This window comes from Poeciliopsis prolifica, unplaced genomic scaffold (assembly GCF_027474105.1).
Source record: "Poeciliopsis prolifica strain line A6 unplaced genomic scaffold, Auburn_PproV2 SCAFFOLD023, whole genome shotgun sequence".
Classification (NCBI taxonomy): Eukaryota; Metazoa; Chordata; class Actinopteri; order Cyprinodontiformes; family Poeciliidae; genus Poeciliopsis; species Poeciliopsis prolifica.
Genome location: NW_026562398.1, coordinates 3773967 through 3796675, shown reverse-complemented (window position 1 = coordinate 3796675; position 22709 = coordinate 3773967). Strand labels below are relative to the sequence as shown.

At 40.2% G+C, this 22709-nt stretch overlaps 1 protein-coding gene across 2 annotated transcripts; it reads left to right on the top strand.

Annotated features, from left to right (window-relative positions):
- The first annotated feature begins 4210 nt into the window (after nt 1-4210).
- zmp:0000000926 (genetic suppressor element 1) lies at nt 4211-22189 on the top strand. 2 transcript variants are annotated; one of them, XM_055045974.1, is made up of 3 exons: nt 4211-4691; nt 18841-20552; nt 20658-22189. In XM_055045974.1, the coding sequence occupies exons 2-3, from the start codon at nt 18999-19001 to the stop codon at nt 21120-21122; spliced, it is 2019 nt and encodes a 672-aa protein (XP_054901949.1). In that variant the 5' UTR covers nt 4211-4691; nt 18841-18998; the 3' UTR covers nt 21123-22189. The 2 variants fall into 2 exon arrangements, with proteins under 2 accessions (XP_054901949.1, XP_054901950.1); XM_055045975.1 differs by lacking the exon at nt 4211-4691 and adding an exon at nt 15089-15275.
- Nucleotides 22190-22709: the final 520 nt, after the last annotated feature.

Genomic DNA, 22709 nt, shown 5'->3' with positions numbered 1-22709 from the left:
AAGAGAAACTTCTGCTTTTTTACTTCTCTTTTCCCTCAATGGAATTCTTACAAAAAGTATGACAATGGTTTTTTTGGTTTGACTGTCTCGCAAGCAGGCAACTTTTGTCCTAACCTCAAAGTAGTGGGATGAAATAATTCAAAGTGAGCAGAGTGGTGGTCGGGACACACACAAATCAAGAGGCCACCACACAGTACAATGTCCTCCCCTCACACACATACGCACGTACACGCATACACACTCTCTCTCTCTCTCTGACTGGTTTGTTCCCTGAGTCAGCAATCTGCCTCAGCTCCAATTTCTCTATCCCGCTCCGCCTCTGCCCGCCTGGCTGCAGGACACTATGAGGACATCATTGTGTGCATATGTGTGTGTTTGTCTTTGTGTGAGAGAGCTACTGTTGCATTTACGTGATCAGGTCCTCTCACCATCTTATGCAATACGATATTTTTCACTTTGTGAGTAACCCTGGGTATTTCTGTCAGCTCCACCAAATCAGCTATTGTACCATAAAAAGATGCACGGCTCCCACTCCCTCTCCCAAAACACTCCCAGTGGACTTAGCATGTTGTTCTGAGTTTGACTGTGTGTGTGTGAGAGAGATCCTCTAGATACTACTAGTTCTGCTAACATGGCCCTGAAATAGCAAAGTGGAGAGGTGTGAAGTAAAAAAGGAAAGGACACTTTAGTAGAGGAGCAACTGACACGGGGTGAGTCACTTTCACATAGACACACACGGCGTGTTGATCTTGACACGTAAGCAAAACGAATACAGAGGAAGAGAGCTTAAATTTTGAGTGAGGGGAGAATCACTGATGTTTTAAGGTATCATAAAATAAAAAATTTCCCCATGTTTGACGTGGTACACCCTCTTCATTTCAGGGTGCATTTAAAGATGCAAGTAATTTAATCCTGAATGACTCTCTATGTGTAAAGATCTTTGGGCCTGTGAACATTACAGTTTTCCCAAGGATGCTGCATTTAAGGGTCACAGGGGTAATGTTTTACTCCAAAAATTCCTCACATGCCTTCCGTGTATGATTGCTCTGACAGTTTCTGCTTGAATTACAGGCCTGCTTTACTTTTTAATTTGCCCTGAGATGTTGCAAAAACTGCTGCCCGTGTTTTCTGGTTGTTATAATTGAGAATAAAATAACTGTAAATGTTTCTGTAACAGTAAACAAATTTGATATTACTGCCGGATGGAGTCAGCAATATCCTCAGTGAACTACGGAAACAAAATGTTTTAGAATGCATAATTCAAAGCTCAAGTATGAACAGCATCGCTTTTTGCATAACCTTCGTTTTTGAATGTTTACTCAGCGATAAGAGTAATGTTTTTTTTCCCAGTGCTATTTGCATCTGCCTTTAAAGGATGTTGTAGTGTAAATGCAGAAGTGAGAATGGGAGAGAGAGAAGGAGAGAGGAAATGATACCAAGACGTTTGGCCGGCACTAATGATCACAAGAGCAAAAACGAGGCACACACACGAGTGTGAGGGATGCACGCGCACCATGTGATATTTCTTGATTAATGCTGTAAGTCACTCCCTCCCTACTCTCTGGTTATTTGATCACAATCTCCCTCCCACTCTCGGGCTTCAGTCAAACAGAAACTTGGAAAAGAAAGAGCTTGCTCAACATGAAATCACTGAAGACTTTTGCTGAACTATTCAACTTCTTTTTTAGTTGTGTTTCAGATGTCAGGTTTGAATCAAGCAAAATCATTTAAGTTTTCCAAAAGTATGATTTAATAATAATTGGTTTTGTGACAATTTATGCGGAATGTTTTCAAAGGATTCAGTTGTCAAATCATGCCTCTTTCACCTTTTTTTTTTTTTTTTTTTTTAATTTTGGGGAAGTTCTGCTTCTTGAGTGTGAAAAAAGTTTGAGTTGACATTGACTGCTAAAGATGCAGCTTTATTTCAACTGACCAAGCGTTTCTTTGTTTTATGCTGCATATTAATAAATTGATGTACACAGTTACAGCTCCTCGAATCTTGACACAAATGTCTCAAAAGACTTTGATTTTACTTTGCTGCATTATTACCTTTCTCACAAGCAAAACCTGTCTTGATATCAGCAATGTTTTGCTAGTTGTTTTAAAAGTTGAAATTATTGCTGATATTACTCTCGCTCTAGATAGCTGTAGATGTTTTCTTCCGGTCAAACCTAGTCTTATACCAACACAGATCTGTCTCTCTTCAATGGTGTGTTCTCTTGTTGTTCATATTTTAAAGAAACTAAGGAGAAAAAGCCTCTAATTCCTACTTAAAATAACTAGAGTGCTGTAATAAATGCATTTTCTTCTTTCTCTGTTGTTTATTTTTTGCTTTTTTTTTTTTTTTTTTACAGATGATGGTTTCAGATCATCAGACATATATTTTACATTAAACAAAGGTAACCTGAATAAATGCAAAAAATAATCCTCAAAGATGATTTAAATTACGAACTTATTTATTATTTTTTAGACATCTCTAACTTTCGCATTGCACACTTTTTCACCCATAAATTGTCTTCTAGCATGTTTTAACAGGAGTAGGCTGAGATACAAATGTGCATGCCTATATTTATGGCATAATCTGTATATTTTCAAATTGGTTCATTGTTTTTTACTTTGCTTCGCATAAACTGTTCCATAATTTTATCTCTGAAAATGAAACACAAATACTTTCTAAAGCTGTCCGAGCAAATAGGATTTTGAGATTCAGATCATCTTGTATATTATGTGTGTGATTTGTTTTGATGGTTTTATTTAGTTGGGTTATTATATATAGAACTTTTTTCAACAGACAATTGTTTAGTTATAAAATACATGTTCCTCTCTACTTTCTTTTCTTCTTTGATTCTTTGCTTTATTCTTCCTTTCTTTCTCTCCTTCTTTCTTAAACTGATAAAGTGGAAAGAATATTTGCAGACCGATCGTTGGAAAAATATTCTGCACACTAACAACAAAAGTGTAACTTACGTAGTGTCTCGTTATATGTGGTGTAAAACTAAGTGGCAGACATGGTGGTGTGCTGGTCAGGGACTCCTTGAGGTCCTGGATGGTTTGCTATAACAGATTGAACCATGACTTCTGTTCTCCTCAAAACAATCCTGAGGGATAATGTTCCTCAATCAGTTAGTGAACTTTAGCTCAAGTGCTTTTGGTTATGTAACAGAAAACTTCTGAGTTTTCTGAAAAAGGAAGTTCTTGGAGTGACCTTGTCAAAGTCCATACTTCAGTCTGCAACGGAATGATCATAAATAATATGTTCATGCTGGAAATATCATATTTTGATGATCTGAAACACTACTGCAATTATTGAAGGGCTGCACAGTATCTGTCTGTCTGATAAATTTATGCAACATGCTTCGTACTAACATTTTAAAAATAATTACTTTTTTTAGTCATTGTAAAATAGAATAATTTAACTGTGTGTTACTGAGTTTCTAGACAGCTGATTCATTTTCTTTAGAAAAAAAACAACATTCTGTATCCTTATTACTTAGATTGAGTGAGGAGGTGGAACAAGCTGTTTCTTTCTTCTGGGAGTAATATAATAAAACAATTTGTAAAAAAACAAGTATTAAAAAGTTAGATGTGTAATTTAAAATTGCGATGCTCTTCTTTTTAAGATTCATTGTTATTTTTCTTGAATAGATTAGTGAGTTAAGGAAATCTCCCTCGAAGGGTTTATGCCAGGTCATACTTGTTGGGAATTGGGGCATGCAGAGCAGTAAAGAGAGCATATGACTTATTGCTAAATTGCACAGGACATTCCCATACCTCGCAGTGGTTTCATAATAAAATGTGTGAGTGATCTTTTTTGCGGTTTCATGCCTCAAAGAAAAGCACATGATGCCACCACACGCACATCATGAACGAGGGATTGAGCTAAAAGGAGAACTGACTTGTTATGACTGTGATGAAAACCTCATTGTGTCAGATTTGACCAGCTGGGTGTTACGCTTCATCTGCCGGTGTGTGTCGATACTTTGAGATAAGGGTTAGCTCCACTCATCTAGAGGGATGTGTGTCCGGCGAGCACACCTTTCCTCACCATCCCTGCGGCCTCTGATTGGCTCCACTGCAAAGAGGCTGAGGTGTTGCAGCAAATAGCACAGGCTTGTGGGCTGGTCCATTCTGCAGCTCGAGGGAGGTTAATGAGTGAAGCCACTGGGCTGTCAGCCAAACATGAGCAGCAATGCTAAGGCTCCCACAATGAGCCTGACTGTATTACCACTGAGCTCTGTCTAATTATACACTCCCGGCAAGGCAGGGAGAGACAGAGAGCATATTAGGCAGGGGGAGAGGAAAAGTTACCAAGTATCCTGGTCTGGCACAAGGGACTCACCAAGGGAAATAATTGTAGACTAAAGTTTTAAGAGTGAGATAAAAGATTTGTGGCACTGAGAAAGAGGGAGAGAGGAAGATCAGGCAGTCAGAAGAGAGAAGCAGCCCGCTCAGAGGGAGAAACAGAAAGAGAGACAGAGTGAGAGACAGAGAGAGAGAGAGAGAGAGAGAGCAAAGAGGCGTTTAGAGAGTGAGAAGGAGTAGAGGTAGGAATAGGATGAAGAGAGAGAAGGCTGAGCAGTAGAGAGGAGGAAGAGACTCAGTGTCAAAACTGGATATTCCTGCGTGCCTGCTGCCGCCTGATCCAATGAGAACAACTCTCAGATACGAGCTACGTAAAGGCACCCAGCAAGGTATGTGACCACGGAGCTTCCTCCCCTCAGTGAGAAAGTGTGTGTGTGAAGGAGAGTGCGAGAGAGCACAGGTGTGTTGATAACTTTGGATGACAGGATAAAAAAAGAGTCCTGAGAGAAGATTAATTTAGGCGTTAGTCAAGAGGTGTATGGCTTTCTGAGGAAGGCAGGTCAGCCAGGTATGAGAGGAGACACCCACTAGTGAATAAGTGTGACATGTGTGTTTGCAAGACAAAAACAATGAGTGAGTGATTGAACTAGAGGGAGATTGTGACTGATTGGGAGAGAAAGAGTGTGTGAGGTTTATCTCTCAGCCTGACTGCAGATCAGGGCTTTCAGAATTAGAGCAGTGGGCTTAAATAGCCCTGGTCCAGAGATAGCCAGGGGCCCTCCAGGAGCCCGCTTAAATTGGGAAGGATGGAGATGAGACTGAGTAGGGTGGGGTTTGTCCAGTGTGTGTGTGTGTGTGTGTGTGTGAGGGACTGGTGGTGGTGGGGAGTGTCAGAATGAGAGGAAAAGCATGGTGTGCAGATGTTGTAGTCAAATCTCTGAGAGCTCTCGTGTCATTAAAGGTATGATATGCAGGTGTGCAGGTGCATCTGTTAATATCCCCCCAAAAAATGTATTATGAGAAACCCCTAACTCAGTATTTTTCTTCCCTTCTCTTACTTTTAACTCATTAAACTTTTTTTTTTTGCATGCCAATGTGAAAAGATCAGATCTGTATTGTGCACATTCTGTCACATGCGGGTAACAAATCCCTCCCGGTTTCTTGTACACCAGAAAGCAAAGTTATGATTTTGGTACATCTATTTCTGTTACTGCAGGCGGCATCCTTCTGTTTCCGCAATCGTCCATATGCTACATATCGGAGAATTCACGCAAGTTCCCACAGTCCTTGACTGTAGATGTCCTTCAAGCGAGACGTACACCATTTGTCCCTGCTGACTTAATTCACTTATTTCAATTACTAGGGTGATCTGCTGGAGTCCACAGGAAGTCTTAGGTCTCTGTATAACTGCTTCCTCTAATGTCTGCTTTGAAGGAACTGCTACAAAGTACTGAGAGTTTCTCTAATGATGCATTTTTGTTTTTAAGCTCAGATTTGTCACTTAGCAGAGATTTGCCTTCATGAAGGTATTTGGTGTGACTGACTAGGCTCCGATTATTTTACAGCTTTTGGTAAACAGAAGCACAACTGATCATGTGGGCTGAGTGAAAATTTTGTCCCATGTTTCTTGTGTCACCCTGAAGAGAAGAACAGGTCTCTTGTGGGAGAAGGTTGAGTGGCTGCTGGCCCTTTAAGAGGTCTATTTTTACAGGGGCACACTCATGCATGGAGTGAGGCAGTAGCACACGGAGACTGAATCTGAGGACCACAGCTTCGACTGAGGGAGATTCCAAAAATGTATTTTAGGTCCAAAGATGAGCATGCTGCTCTTTTTCTGGACAAGCTCCGAACATCAAAATCATCATAAATGAAAGTTACTTTGCTTTACTCCCCCTGACTCCCACCAAACACTAAGGAGAATCTGCTCTTTTTCAAGTGGATCTCTCTGAAGTCTAAAAGTGATAATGAGTGGGTGCATGCAGTGTGGACATCCTTATACCCACTGTAAGAAGAAAAAAAATCATTCCTATGCATTTGTTTTAATATGAAGACAGTTGCAAAAGAAAGCTGAAAATGTGAATATTCTTCAACAAAAGGAAACAACACACACGCACACACAAAATGCACTTTAGTATGTCCCCCACGCTCCTTGAAAGTAGCCGTATAAATGTGCAGATTTCTTCACAAACACCCATACATGTATTCAGAGGTGCACGCAGTGCTATTCACCCACATAAAAAAAAAAAAAAATTACTTATACATCCTCAATATCTGGACCTAAAATAATCTTCTCCTTATGCAATCTGCATGTTATATAATGCATGGCCTGTCATTATCACAGCGCTCCTTCACGCCCTGCTGTGTCTCTCCACCTACAGCACCACGCACACAGGCAGACACACACACACACATACACACCCTACATCTTGTGTTAGCAGTCATATACTCTACTCTAGCACTCTCACACTCTCACCCACGCTGAGTGTATGCTCTCAAACAGCCACCCAGATGAGTGAGAGGGAAAGACAGAGAGGGAGACCGTGAGTGGGTGGGGTGGGGAGGCTGAAAGTGAAATACAAAGAAAGGGAAAACTATAGACTGGAGTGTACATTCATGCCGAGACTACGCATTTGCATGATTGCAAGGATCTACGCACATGCCCTTCTTGTGTCTGTGATTTTCAGTACAGCGTGCCAACACAAAATCAGATCTCAGGGCCATTTGTGGGGGCAACAGTTAAGCAAACATTTGAACTTCTGTAACCACTGACAAGTATTTATTTTCTTAACAGCTTTCTTCACTGTTTCTTCAGAAAGTCAAGACACTCACCACATCACTGCAAACAGACGGAGGGATAATCTCTCATTGTCACTCACGAGTCACACCTACTGTATGGGCGAGCTCTTACATGTCTGCCTGTCGTCCATGTCATCCACTTGCAGAAAAGAAAATGAGTCACATCTTCTCTGCTCTTCATGTGCATAAATGTTTTAATAACTCATGCAGTGCACATTAACTGGCTCATTAAAATCACAAATATGATGGTATTTTATTGGGAGTCAGGGTGACAAACTAACATGAATCAGTTAGTGATTACAAAGTAGAAGGTAAATGACATTTTTTTTCTTTCTTTTACAAATGAAAATCTGAAAATTATGGTGCACAAATATGCTCTCCCACAATGAGTTAATAATTTGTAGAACCAACCTTAGCAGTAGGCAAACAGTCTCAAGTCTTTGGTGGTATTTTCTTCATAGACACTACAATTTTTGCCCATTTTCTTTATTAAACAGAAAATTTTGCTACAGATCTTCAATTATATTTAGGTCAGTAATTTTACTAGGCCTCTCTAAACCTAAATTGGCTGTATATTTAGAGACATTATCCTGCTTGAAGATAACCCTTCATTCTTTTGCCTAATCATTTGCAGCGTCTAACAGCCTTTCTTCCAGGTTTGCTCTTAATTACAGCTCAATTTATTTCCACTAATGCTAACCAACTTTAATGTGACTTCTAAATACATCCATTTCTACAGCTTGATGCTTTAGTAATATACACAATTCTTCCAAATATAAGTTATATATTCTTACAGTTGATGACATATAGACGTTCAAGCTCAGAGGCCTTAGCATGAGTCACCTATTGCTACTGGCTCAGAGGGCACATTTTTAAACAAAACAAGGAAATATGCAAAAAAAAAAACAAAACAAAAAAAAACTGTTTCACACAGCACACTTCTGTTCCTACAAATGCCATCTCAACTTAATCTTTAGAAACAGCTACACTTTGAAGTAAAAGAAATGTTGAAAAAAAAATAATAATTCCCACTTCAAAGTAAAACAGACAGGTTGAAACTACACAGTTATGTTTGTGTGTAAATTATGTACTTCCTATTTGACTCCTACTGCTGTTTCTGACAAACAGAAATCAAATTTTCTGAATAGCAATATTTGCTTTTGAGGGCCAAGATAAGGATAAGTTTAAAGTGTTTCAAGAGACGGCAGAGGTCTCTTTTTGAGCTCTAGTACATGAATCTTATTGGCAAGATGAGATTATCATTAGGCCTAAAAAAACTGCCTCCGTTCAGCAGACAACATTTATCCAATTATGATCAGTATTCCAATTTTCTATTCTATTCTATTCTATTATATTATATTATATTCTATTCTATACTATTCTATGTATATTTATGTATTAAATGAATAACTTTAAATATTTAAATGTATTATATCTAATTTATATATAAGTTATTGAATGTTTTTTTATTTTTTTTATTTATTGTTTAATTTAGCTAAATTCATAAAAGTGTATTTTTTCCACATCTCTCTTTCTGGTGAGCTGAAGTTTCTATTCTATTCTATTCTATTCTATTCTACATTCATGGCCTTTGTAGATCTGGGCTGTCCCCAGTTGATCTGATATGAGAATAGGTTTGGGATCTCAGCCAAAGAGACCAGGAGTGTGATGAATAATCCCAAACAGAAGTCAGTGTTTGAACACAGCTGACTCTGTGCCAGACTACTTAAATGTGACAGACACACCTGTCGTTTAAATTCTCTCATGAGAGCCAGGTGTTTCTTCTCTGATCTACTTGCAGCATGTGTGAAAGAAAGGAGTGCAAAAACGAAGGTGCATTGGTTGGTCATTTGCAAACACGTGCATGTGCCCTGTCAGTTATTTGACCACATACAAAGGGTCGTTTTCTTGAAATGGATTATTTTCCTTGGCTTTGACTCGCTAACCCCAGTGTATGATCAAGCAGCACGCTCTCCTCCTCTGCATTTCAACTACAATGAAGGTCAGCAACCTTTCAACCCTGCCACCCACCACTTACACCCACCGCTTTTCAGTTAGACCTGCCTGTCCTTGCATGTGAGCTCGCTCCCTCAAGATTTTGGTATCAATGTGTAGTGAGTGTGAAATCTGAAAGAAATTTATCTGGAGAGCTGTCCTTGAACTAATTATTTTTTGGAATTCTTTTCAAACAAGAGCAAAATTAAGATCAAAAGTAACCAAACATTCTATGAATTCATTTGTGCTTGTTTGAATTTTTCAGCAGTGGTGCGGAAATAGCCTCATGTAAAAAGCTCTGTCAAAAGTGGTATTTCATTTATCCCATTCAGACATATTACTGTTTAATCTGCAACACTTTTCTATAGCGAGCAGCTTAAGGAATGAGTTGAGTAAATGACTGCAGCGGCAGTAGATATGGTGTGGGAGGGGTAGTGGAGCTGCAGCAATAATGGCAGTGTATAGCAACGTTGCCTTGAATACCAGCAGTGATAAAGGTACTCTAGACAGAGTCTCTAAAGCCAGTCTAGACAGTCTATCTGAATGTGAATGCCACTTAAGCTACCAGGGAGAGACCAGGCTATGCTGTCTCTTCATGGAGATGTTATGTTTGGTCACAGTTTGCTGGCGTTTTAACTGCTGAAACAGAACGAGCAGAAATGCCAGTTTTGACTGTCACTCAATAGGTGGACAAAGCCAAAAACAAAAACAGCAAATGTTTAGAAGAAACAGTGGCCCTCCTCCCACTTCTCTCTTCACATACTGAAACTTCACATGCTGGTCCTTGCTCTTTCAAGCTTTTTTTCTTACCACTCTCCCGCTGCTTTCACCTCTCTTGTAAGCCGGTGATCTCATAGCATGGGAGTGCATCAAAGGCTCTGAGTCTGGTTAATCATATCTCATACTAGTGAGAAGATCTCCTGCCAGACATACAGTGAGCCAACACACACATACACACACACACACAACGTCACACTAAAAAGTTGGGAAGCTAATTTGGGAAAGAGCTGCGAGAACAGAAATAGAAAAGCATGACTGTGCAGCAGCCTTGTATGACATCACAGCTTGCTGTCACTTAACCTATAGTATCACATTTGAAGTTCTATTGTGTGTATTTTTCATCATTATAGGTGCAAGTAGAATCTGTCGTGGTTTGAAAAATATTATTTCAGATGCAGGCAAATAACAATCTTCAAATTACGACGTGGGGGGGGGAATGAAAGTCCCATCAAATGACATCTTAAATGCCAAACCAGTGACAATGGCATTACACCCGCAATTGGAAATGTCATATAACCTGCGACACGTTTCACACTGACACGCGCGTATAAAAGGAGAGACGGAGAAGCACTCCTGCAGCAGATGGCCCCGCTATGGTCAGAGCAAATAGCAGAACGAGGTGGAGGAATTTTTTACTTCTGCTGACTGGCTGACCTGCATGTAATTAGTCAAGTCATATTTTTAACTGATATTGCGTAAAAGCCAGCTTAAGGAGCCATGACTGCCCTATTTATACCCCAGGGGCTAATGACCCGTACCACTATTGCAGGGGGGGGGATTTCCTCCCCAGAACCATACTAAGCCTGCCTTAGGATGTACCAGTTAGGATTCACAAGGGATTAGGCCAGCAATACATTACAGGCCTCAGCGTCTGAATCACTCACACACTACAGGAGTCTGCTGTCAGCGAGGGCTTCCAGAGTTTGACAGTTTATTTGTTAAAATAATAAAACATTATTTTCACTCAATCAAGAAAGGTAAAACAATGTAAAAGGAGTGACAGTTTGAAACTTATATCTGAGGTTTTATTCATATTTTGTGACTAAAAGATGGCATGATGAAAATAATTTATATATTTCATAATTTTCTGTGAAAAAACCTTTCTTGTAATGACTGCTCAGGGTTTGCATATATATATATATATATTATCATTTATCTTTAGTGGTGATGGCCTCTTTGCCAACACCCTGATATGTATCTCCCTCCAGAGTCCAAATCCACTCCAAAACATTAAAATTATTTAAAATGAAAAGCATCAGAGCTGGTAAAATTAAAAGATTCCTTCAAACATATCTGTCCAATAATATGAGTCTTCACTTTATATGTTTTTTTTTATTTATTTTTTTATGAGTTTAGCTTATTCAATCATAAATTCAATTCAAATGTATTATATTTTCAACATATTGCACCAATTTACAACAAATGCCAAGCAGTCCAACTCACATCAAGTTACAATTAAACAATGCAATCACTCTACAAGATGTAATTGCATCTTGGTTGTATTTACCTATGAAACCGGATGTAAGTCTTTGACTATAGGCCCATTCATGCAATGACTGTTTTGACTGAGGCATTGCTGCTGGCTCATCCTGCAGAAGAATGGGTCATTGCCCTGAAGGCTGACCTGGCTTGTCGCCCAACAAGCTATTGCCTCTATCACTCTGTCCTTTTATCAGCTTAGCCAGGCTCCTTGTAGCGTAAGCCACCACTGTAGTACTCTCATCCTCCTCTCAACCCCTGCCTGGATTAATTTGTGTCTCCAACTCTTCTCTGAATCTAACTTTATGGTTTTTCCAAGCAATTTCTCTCTGTTTTTCTGTTCTTTACCCTCATCTCGCCATACTCTCCTCTACGCTTCCCCTCTGTTCAGATCTATTACATTCAGCAACAAAATTTCTGCTGCATCAGACGTCTATCATAGATCTTCTTCTCAGCCTGAAACGTGATAGGACACCCAATACAGGGATACTCATGAGGAAGGGCAGATGTAAAGAAAAAATAAAAGAACAAGCACAAAGGAAATGACTATTTTCTTATAAATCAAACCCTCAAAGTATTATAGTAAAATGTTCAGTCACCTGTTGCGGTTCTTGCTTCTTTTGCTCTTGATGTGCTACGATTTCTTAAATGCTGCCTGACTCATTTGACCTTTCTTGTCAAGACTTGACCCTGTTTGTGTGTATCTGTGTGTGTGTGAGAGAGGAATAGAGAGAGAGAGAGAGAGAGAGAGATGGCCAGATTACACAGTGCAACACCACAGAGAAAGACAGAGAGAAACAAGAGATATGGAGGAAGAGTATACACTGTCAAATGACTCAAGGGGTGCTATAAATGACTGGCAGTGCAGCATGGATCTCTTGTGCTTTTGCTTGTGTTGATGTTTGTGTGTTTTGGATATATTAAATAGCCGAGGGTGCCTCCATGAGTACAACAGTGCAGTCATTTCTATATCTCAATGCTGCGCTACATACTTTTGTGATCAATCCATCTGTATTTCTTTCTTTTTCTCTATGACTAGACTGTCATGTGCGCAATCATTTCAAATATGACTTTGTGCTTTGAAATTTGTCAGATTATACAGTGCCTTGCAAAATGATTAAAACCACCTGAGCTGTTTCACTTTTTGTCACATCATAACCACCAAGGTAAATGTATTTTTTTTAATTATTATTATTATTTTGTGATGCTCCAAAAGAAACGTAGAGGATCATTTTAAAGTAAAATTAGAAGGAAGCACGTTTTTTTTTCAACTATTTCCCAAATCAAAATTTGCAAGGGTGCCTCAAATAAAAAGTGTTGGGCGAAGGGAGAAAATGGCAGCTTGAGAGAAAATTATGGATAAAACAGGAGACAAGATCTCGTCTCCCGTCACTGGATTGACAGTACTTCAGATATTTTAAACAGAAAAACAATCAATTATTATATGTTTCGGCTAAATGGAATTGACATTGTGACATGTTTGTCAGTCATATTGTCCAGTTCTACTAAGTGTAATTATGTAAGTTCAGACATCGCCTGGTTGTTGAAAACAGTAAATCTGTGTGCAACTGAGATTCGGCATCAGTTCAGTTGTCCTCTGAAGGCCGTGCACATCGCACTGAACATGCAATCTTGAGTGATTTTTTTCACAGGGCAATCCTGAAAGGACACTAGCTTAAAAAAAACTTGAGACTGAGGAATTGAAATCAGAGCATTTTAATGTCAGTCAGAGCCCACCGCATGATTCTGAACTGCATTACTTTTGGTTTAACACAGCCATACCCCATATGTACAGTCATTGGCAGTGGTAAGAAATCAAAATATGAAAAAAGTTGGAAGAGAGTGACAGCTTTTACATGATACTGTTATGCATTTTCATTTTATTGATTTCCCATTATTTAACATCTCTTATTTCCCACTATCTATAAACCTTGTTTTGATGCTTTTGATAAAAAAAGTGAGTTCAGTAAGAAACACAGCTTTGCATCTAGCTGTTCAACTTACAGCCAATGCAATTCTAAGGTTGTTTGTGTATTAAATCAATACAAATGTTTTTGGGTTTTTCTTTTTCAGAAGAAACCTCTCCCTAACTTATGGACAGTTACATTTAAGATAGCAGCACATTGAAAAGTCCATAGAAAGAGCTGTTACTTTCTTTAAATGGATTCATGTTTGACTTATTGATTCTTTCTATGAATCCTGAACCTGTTTAGTCAACAATACATAAACGTCGCATACATTAAGATTATTACGATTTCAGTTATACATCAATGATTGAATTTTCATGCGACCCTGCAGCTGTTTGGTCTTTCATCCAGGATATTCCGAAATTCTTCGTTTACGTTTCTCCCCACATGAAACATTTGCTGGAGCAGACAGCAGTCGTGCCCACACAACCTCTGTGTCTATCATCTTCCGTCTGAGCTTGCTTTGAAAAATAAAAGTAACAATCTGTAAAATGTCAGAGGTGATGTTTTTGACAGTTGTCACCTCCCAGTAAGGATGTTTCAGTGTGGGCTTCCCGCTGAATTTTGTTTTCACACCTCCATTTCTTATTAACCCTTCCATTTGGCTGTGGTTGATAAGTGAGTCAAGGTTAATGTCTTGTTTGTGGGGAGAAGTCTGCGTTTTGTTCTGCATTTTAAGGAGATCTAAGCGCGCATGGCCCAAAACCCTTTTCTTGGTTTGTTTCCTTTCCATGCATGTCTCTTGATTGTTTCTGTGCTTTGAATGAAAGCAACACTCACGAATAGAGTACTAACAAGCCAAGGCAGCCATACCATCACACTCCACTTGTACTGACTGAATCACTGAAGCAAATCATTCAGAGCTCCCCTGCAGTGCTCCTGTGTGCGTTTGAACTTGTTTCAGTGAGTGTACAACTGTGCATATGTGTGTGCGTGTGTTTATGTCAGAGCAAGCATATAAAGTCAAATCAAATGTATTCATAAAAGCTCTCTTAATAAGCAGGTTCGTCACAAAGTGCTTTGATGAGAACAAAGGACACAAATTCAGATGAAACTGCAGATAAACAAAAAAGAGCACTGTGCATGTGTGTGTTTGCATGCATGCGTGTGTGTGCGTGTGGGTCTGTGTATGTGTGTTGCTGTGCATATGCTTTTCTGTGTTTGTGTGTGTTCTTGATGGATGTGAGGTTTAGTTTTGAGTCAGAGGCAGCAGCAAAAGTCTAAGTCTGAGAGTGTGTGTAGGATGAGCCTCCTACCACGTCCCTCCCAGTCTCTCATCAACTGTCTTTCTGCCTCCCCTCCATCCTTTTCTTTCTTCTATGTGTCAGCATGTCTTCTGTAAATGTCATTACAGACATAAATTAGTGATTTGATTGCTCTTCACTGACTGATTAGCAATGTTCCATGTTTCCAACTGGAGAGAGTTTGTTAGAAGTAGAAGACATCAGACAGCAACGAGATCTGTAGTCTGCATCCTTGACTGTGCATACATATGAGTGCATGTATATGTGCGTATGCATGTTTGTATCCCTCACAGTGATTAAAGCAAGTGGGCGGCAGCAACTGGTCTGCCTGTGTGGCTCTGCATAGCAGACATGTTTCTCACTGCTAGATATTACTCATTTCCTCAGCCCTTTGCACACACAAGCACACACACACACACACACTCTCTTGACACACACATGCTCACAGGCACAACAGACACGGAGACGGATAGCAGACTCTCAGTTTTTTCCTTCAGTTTGGTGGGCTCGCTGGTGTTATTTCACTCGTTCAGAGATCAGAGGCAGGGCGTAGCTGCAGGCTGTTGATATCTGCGGGTGTTGGAGCCCATGGCGGTGCTGTGAAGGAAGCACTGTGGCACAGTAAGGAGCTGGGAGGTGGGCTGACCCCCCTGGGAGGACTAGAATATGAATGAGTACCAGCTCTGGGACATCTCCTCACCCCGGTATCAAGGTCAGTCTCACATCACAGCAGCTGCCAACTTCATCCACCTGCTTGTTCTAACTCTTTTCCTTTTGGCTGACATCTGTTCCTTGCTTGTCTATTACTTATTATACAACTGAGTTAATATTTCAAGTTTCACAAGTGGGACATTTTAGACAATCTGAGGACTTGCAGTCACAAGTCGGAGTGCATGTCTCAAGCAGATGCATGAAGAGAAAAGGCGGGATAACATAGAGTGAGGCATAATTGGGTATGAGTTTATTTGCACAATTAATAAAATAGTTCATTATCATTATTATTATTGTTAAAGCTAATCAAATTTTTTTTGTTTACTTTCTGATCGAAACCCTAAGCTTTTTAGCATATTTTACATGTTGGAATGCGCAACATTATGATGTGTGCGCTCTTTTTCTTTGGATGTATTGAAATTTTTCTGTAGAACAACAGTAGCTCCAGCTAAACTCCAGCTCGCTGTGCGCGTCTGCACAGTGTAGGAGTATTCTGTTAGGAGACATTTCTTTTCAAACTCCTCCACATGCACAATTGTACTCTTTGTTTTGTTGTACTCTTTTTGCAAATTTATATTACGTCTATTTTGGAGAGGTGGGAGTAAGAGTCCTCTGAGGACAAATGCTAAAACTGAATAATAAAAAAAAAATGATTTGGACAGTGTCATAAATTAAGAAAAAAAAAACTTAATTCGAACCAATTTTTTTTTAAATAAATGTCATTTTTATTGTATTTTGAGTTTGTTCATTTCTTAAAATATTAGGATTTATTTTTGATTTTTTAATTATCAAAATAAAAAAAATCAACATAAAATAGAAATAAATAAATATTTTCTACAGCTCGTTATAAAACTGAATTAAAAAAAATAAACATAATTTAAAGGGCGCCAAATAATTCTGTTATGTTTCAGAAGTTATCTTTAAACAGACATTTTTTGGTTGCAATTTTTTTTCAGCTGAAACAATTAACTGTATTTTACTCTGCAAAATGCCTTGAAAATAAGGGTACTTTGTGTGTCTATTGAACAGCTTAAAGAAAGCCTTTTGAATTGACTGATTTATTGAAAATGAACAACAGAAATACCACACTATGCAGAAAAAGACCACTGACATAGTATCTGGTCAGTGTACTGCAGGTACAATCTTGAAATCAAATCTGCAGGAATTTTTGTCTGGCCACATTTGAGATGAGTTATTCCAAGTTAATTTATTTTATGTTGCTTTAGCGGACTTTATCTAAAGCCACTCCTAGAATTAAGCATTACATTGTTGTCACTATTCATGCACGACAGTAAAATCTGACAGACTTGCTTTTGGGAATTGAGCCCAACAACTTTTATATTTGTTTTATTTAGAAGGAATTCTTCCATCTTGTGGTCTAACATTTTTTTTCTTAAGTTCACAGCTATAATTGAAAGCTCTAGAATTCGTTACAAACTTCGTAAATTCAAGGGACATTGAAACAGTACTTTAACACCGCAGTAAAATCTTTCCACATTTTGCTTATTTGTCTTCTTTTTCACCACATGACAAGACGTTTCGTTGTCAGTGCTTTTTCTCTTTCTCCTACCCAAGGATTTTATTCGTCGAAAATAACAAATACTGCCGCCAACTGGCATGTTTGGTTACCCACAAATTTGATTAGAATTTGCTACATTCAGTTGACTTTTGTTGGTAAATCATATGTGGTTGTAAAGTGTCTGATCTGAGTTTTTTTCAGATTACCATACTAGTTAGAGTGAATTCCAAATTGTTTCCAAATTGGCAAACACTGCAAAAGTTGTGTTGTTTGCCTTCAGCTTTACAGTTGCTCCGACAAATAAGATTAGCTGTGAAACCCTTTATAGACTTTTGGTTCCTTATGACGACACTTGGTTCCTTATGAAGACACATGGTTCCTGGTTTGTGATTAACTGTTTTATATCTGACAAAGACGAACTGCAATCAGGATGTAGAAATACAGGGATGACACTTCACCTCAGAAGTCAAATTTGCAGAAGTTGAGTGACAGAATAGAGCAAATATATAATAGTATATTGTGGTCGACTTATTAATCAAGTAGATAATCCAGAGCTTATCTTTCATTTGAAATTAGAAGGAAACTTTTAAATCAATTTCAGAATGAGCCTAGAGTATAAGAAGAATAGGAAGGAAGATTAAACTTTCCACCTGAATTGATGATCAGATGTGCATTACTTCACGTTCGCGACATCTTTTTTGGGCTGACAAACATGCATCACGTCATGTTAACTGTACAAACTTCCCAAACCTCTCACTGCCCTATTTTTGGTTTCCCATAAGATGATCAAACACCTTGTTACATTTGCTGTTTTTGGACCCAGTCTCTTGATGAGCAACAGCACACCCACCTCTCTAAAAAGTATCCCCGTCTAACCTCTCTAACCAGCTGGATGTATATGAGTGTGTGCATACGTGTGGATACAGTTGCCATGGAGACAGTGTGGCGGATGGTGAGACGGCAGGGAGTTGGTTAGCAGTTGACAGACTAACAGGCGAGTGCGGGGCTTGAGTGGCCAGCAGCTGGAGGAGCGACATGTTGGAGGAGGGAATGGCTGGACTTGCAGCCATCATTTCAAAAGGGCTCTTTTAAAACACTGGAAGAAGAATTAGTGGAGCTCCCCCGCACTTCTCACTGAATGAAGTGAGGCTGGAAAAATCTCTGACACATTCGAGGACTCAAACACAAAGACTCAAACAATAAACACATTCACATTTTTTTTTTTCTTCTCCCAAACAAAAACATGACACATTTTTACAGATCAACCGTGGAAAACATGTCACACACACACATGCAGACACGCATATTTGCCCAATCCCCTGCTGCGATGCCTATTTAATATGCAAAGATGGATTTCCTGTGTCTACAACAACTGGTGGTAATATCAACAGTGATTGTTTCAGCTTTTGTTGGGCAGTGACCAGCTTTGTCTATCACTGGTGGAGTGCTTATAGTCACTTGAGGGAGTATTTCCATATGTTCATCTGAAAGTGAAAGGTTGAGGGGGTGCTGGTAGTAAGCTTATGTAGATTACAGAGAGTACCCGAGGATGTTGTGGGGGTAGATCATGAAAGTGGTACAAAAGCACATTACATATTCCAATCATCCCCCAAGAGTCAGCAATGAAAACTCTCCTGCTGTCGGGCCTTGCTGTGTGTGTTTTTGTACATACTTACTGCACTGCCTCTGAACTTCACTGGCTGAAAAATTTATTTTTAGCTCACATGTGGGAGTAATGTATTTGAATGAAACGAGCAAGATGGGCAGTTTCAATTGCACCACACTGGACATGTTAGGTAATGACTAATTAGCATCAACCATCAGGAAGCTACAAGTTTCTAACCTCTTCAAAGTAGTTTGGAAGAAAGAGTGAGTGGCTGATTTCGTTCCATCTGTCTAGTACAACTGAATATTTGTTTGTATGTCTGACCATACTGACAGCTAAGTCTTAACGACAACTCATGCCAGGACCTAACAGACTGTTCTTTCCCAATGTTCACACTTAATCTCTCCTACTTCTGTCTCTTTCTCTTTTGCGCTGCTCTAGGTGAGTGGTGCTTCAGTGCAACAGCAGCAACAGCGATCCAACAGTGATGCTGTGTACCGGCCTTCCCCTCTGTGTGCACCCCTTGTTTTCCCGTGAAGCCCATGTGACCTAACCTACACTAACACACAGGGGGCCCCCACTGCTGCTGGAGCCCACCCATGAATCCAAGCCCTGACCGCAGCAAAGAGCGCCTCCCTCCCAAAAAGAGGGAGTCTCGGCAAGGGTCTGCAGAACACCACGTCCCTCTGGATGAGTTTAAACCGCCTGTGCCATTTCGGAGCCGGCATACCACCAGTAGAGGGGAGGGAGGCAGGGAACACAGTGACAGGGGCAGAGTTCTCTCTAACCCAAACCCCCATCTCCTAAACAGTCCTCCAGCCCTTCCGACTCCAGCATCAGGTCTCCATGTGCCATTACCATGGTCCCTGAACTACTCTTCATCTGTTTCTCTTCCACTTTTTCCAAGCCAGGTCAGCGACAGAAGGAGCTCAGTGTCTCCTGCCTGGAGAGATGATCCCCTTACCTCAACCCTACCCCATCACTCTAGGTGGCTCAGAGGGGAGGGACCACTATCATTGCCCCCCACCCCATCTTCTTCCTCATTTAAGACTCCTTTTCCAGCAAGTACAAGAGACATGTGGTCCTACCTTAACACTGGTCACCGGGATTATAGCTCCTCTCTCTTTTCTCCTTCCTACTTGTTTAGCCCTCACTCTTTGTATCCTCAAGACCCCAGCTTAGTTGATGTAAGGCCTAGATACAAAAGACCTAATGGCTTAGATGGGCCAGGCAGCAGGACTGCCTCAGTTTCCAGACCAGAATATGTGAATGACAGCAGCAGATCTAGGCTTGATGTAAGTCAATATACTTTGCATGCCAATGGTGCACGTAGGCAGCAGGAGGACCTGATCTCCCCTGTTCATTCTGCAGGGGCATTTTTGTCAGATTCTCAACCTCAAGTAAGCCCTGAACCACATTCCTCACTGCAGGAAACAAATCAATCTGGGAAGACCAGCTCCACCTCACTCCCCACGAGTCCACATACCCTTAGACCAGATGCAAGGGTTGGCAGAGGTGGACTTCTGGACCATGTGGGGCCTACACCATCTGAGGCCCAATATTACCCCTTTGGATCAGTCACCCAACCCAGCCCTCACCCTCAGGCCTATCCTCTCTCCAGCTCCTCAGGAACACTTTCATACAGTCTGCATAGGGAGCCAGGCCCAAGGCAGCACACACTAAGGAATTCACCACACTCACCCCTTAGTCTGCCTAACAGCCATGACAGGTCACAAAGAGAGTGGGATAGAGACCGAGAAAGAGACAAGGTCCTCCAGAGGGACAGGGAAAAGGGTAAAGTAAAAGATAAGCAATTACATCATGACAAAGACCAAGAAAGAGAGAATGAGCACGAGAGACGACGCAACAGAGAGCGAGGGAGAGATTTTTCTCCTTCCAATCCTCAGACATCATCCCCAGCCCTGCGCCCATCTCCCCCTGCACTCCTACCTCATTTCACCAAGGGGTCTCTGATTGAGCTGGCCAGTGGGCGGTTGAAACGAGTGGAGGAGCTGAGGACAGAAGACTTTCTGAGGAGTGCAGATACATCCCCTGAGTTCCACCTCAGCACCTGCACTGTTCTGGTGATTTCCCCAAGCAGTACACAGGGCTTCAGTCACCTGCAGGTTCACCTTACAGATCGCAACTCCCAGGTCAGCTTTTGCTAGGGTTGAATGCTTTAAATTTGTCAATGTTGTAATGTTGAATGGCAAATGTCCCATTGACTTTAAAATAATCCTGCTGTTGTTTTTATTTAGGAGTTACTGCAGGTCTTGGTGGAGTACCCATTCTTTGTCCAAGACCTGGGCTGGTCTTCCTGCTCTCCTCAGAGAACTACACAGCTGTATGGCCTGCCCTGCCGTCAGCTTAGTGAGGGTGATGTTTGCCTAGCCCTAACCCCAATGCCCACACAGACTCAGCGGACACCCAACCGCACAAGCTCTAGGGCTCATCGCACGCAACTGCTCCCCAGAGGTGCAGCAGATTCAAGCAGCTCACAAAGGGAGGAGATGCCACCACCACCTCCACCTCCTCCACTTCCTTCCCAGCCACCCCTTTTAACACCAGGCCCTTCTTGCAAACAGGCTACAGATATTCCCTCAAAGGAGCAGCATCGGCCTCGTAAACGGCGCTGGTCTGCACCTGACACACTTCCCTCAACCAGAACTGATGAAAGCCTCCTGGATTTACCTCATGGCTCCAAGCTAATGAAGTGGCAGTAGAAACTTGCACATGCATACTTATACACACGAGCACACACACACCCTCCTTGTCTATGTTGATCCTACCAAGACGAACAATGGAGAGACCTCAAGGTAGGGTTGCAGGGAAGATATACACAACAATAGAAGACACAAATTACAAGTGATCTGTCTAATTCATAAAGATGTAGCCCCTGCTGACCCTTTAATTTTTTTTCTGTTCCTATATTTTTTTTTTCTTGAATTTTCCCCTTTCCTTTCCTGTCCTTTCTTATCCTACCCTTTTTTTTTCTTTCATTCCTTTCCTTTTCCTCTTTTCCTTTCCTGTTAATTCCCTTACCCTTTCCTTTTCTGAAAAAAGCAGCAGGGTGCATGTCAATTCGCTCCTTCACCATTTGGTACTGTTGTAGTTTTGGCCATTTCATAACGGATTTTATTGCACACAAAAGGATGCTGTCCACAATAGGGACATTTTACACTGACCATGCATCAGCTTGTATCAATCACACCTGTTTGTTTCCATGTTTCAAAGAAGATATCTACATACTACGAACTACAAAGAGATGTATTTCTATAACTCCAATATATAATATCTTACAAGATTACTTAAAGGTATTTTGGTTTGCCCGTGGGTTCTAATCTATAGTTTGTCAAATCATCTAAATGGAACAGAGGAATCTTCAGGTGATGATATACAGTTGAATGAAATTACATGAACGTTTCTGCTATTATTACCCTTTTTCTCCATAACTGTCAAAAATACATAAAATCCTCAAATAAACTGATGCGCCATGGCATAAGTTCATAAGAGAGTATTAAATTATTTATTCAAGTACATAAAACAGAAGCAAGAAGGGATGAAATGGTAACGCTTCGATTCAAATTTGAGTACGAACTGGTGAAGGGGTGAATTAACTCAGAGATATAGCAGCAACTAATTGACTCTACAAAGACACTGAAGATATTTAATGAGACAATCAAGCACTTGTCTGTGTTCACTGTTTTTGCTATGGTTGTCCCACACACCTTCTCAATAAAAGTAATTACTGCAGGGTATTTTCAATCAGTGTTATGAAAGTAAACGCTATTGCGGAATTGCATATATATATATATATATATATATATATATATATATATATATATATAATATATATATATTATATATATATATATATATATATAAACATTACAGATGTTATATACAGTAAATATGCTAAACAGATTTAATGCAATTTCTGTCAATCTTGCAATGCAGTTTTTCTTTAATTGTTTCTTTTCTTGCATCGGAGCCGATGTTTTCACACCGGCCTGGGCAGGCAAGGTGAATGTATGAGCAACTCTTCGCCTTTTTTTGTAATTCTTATCACTGGGAGTCATTTCAAAAAGTTGTTCATCAAAGCATTACTCCAATATGTTCTTAACATTATCTCTGAGAAAGGGAGAACACTAATGAAAACTGCGTAACAGACAATCCCACCCACACAGACAGGTCTGTGCCACATCGCCTCGACACTCATGGTGTTTTTCCATTAAAAACTGAATGATGGAAGGAGTAAAAAAGGTGCAGTATGGCTGAAGAGTAATGGTGCTAATAACACGTTGGAACAT

Excerpts from the sequence above, each read along its gene's own strand:
- zmp:0000000926 (XM_055045974.1), top strand. The coding sequence starts at position 18,999 with ATGAATCCAAGCCCTGACCGCAGCAAAGAGCGCCTCCCTCCCAAAAAG. Across the intron at positions 20,553-20,657 it reads TTACAGATCGCAACTCCCAG|GAGTTACTGCAGGTCTTGGT; the intron begins GTCAGCTTTTGC and ends GTTTTTATTTAG.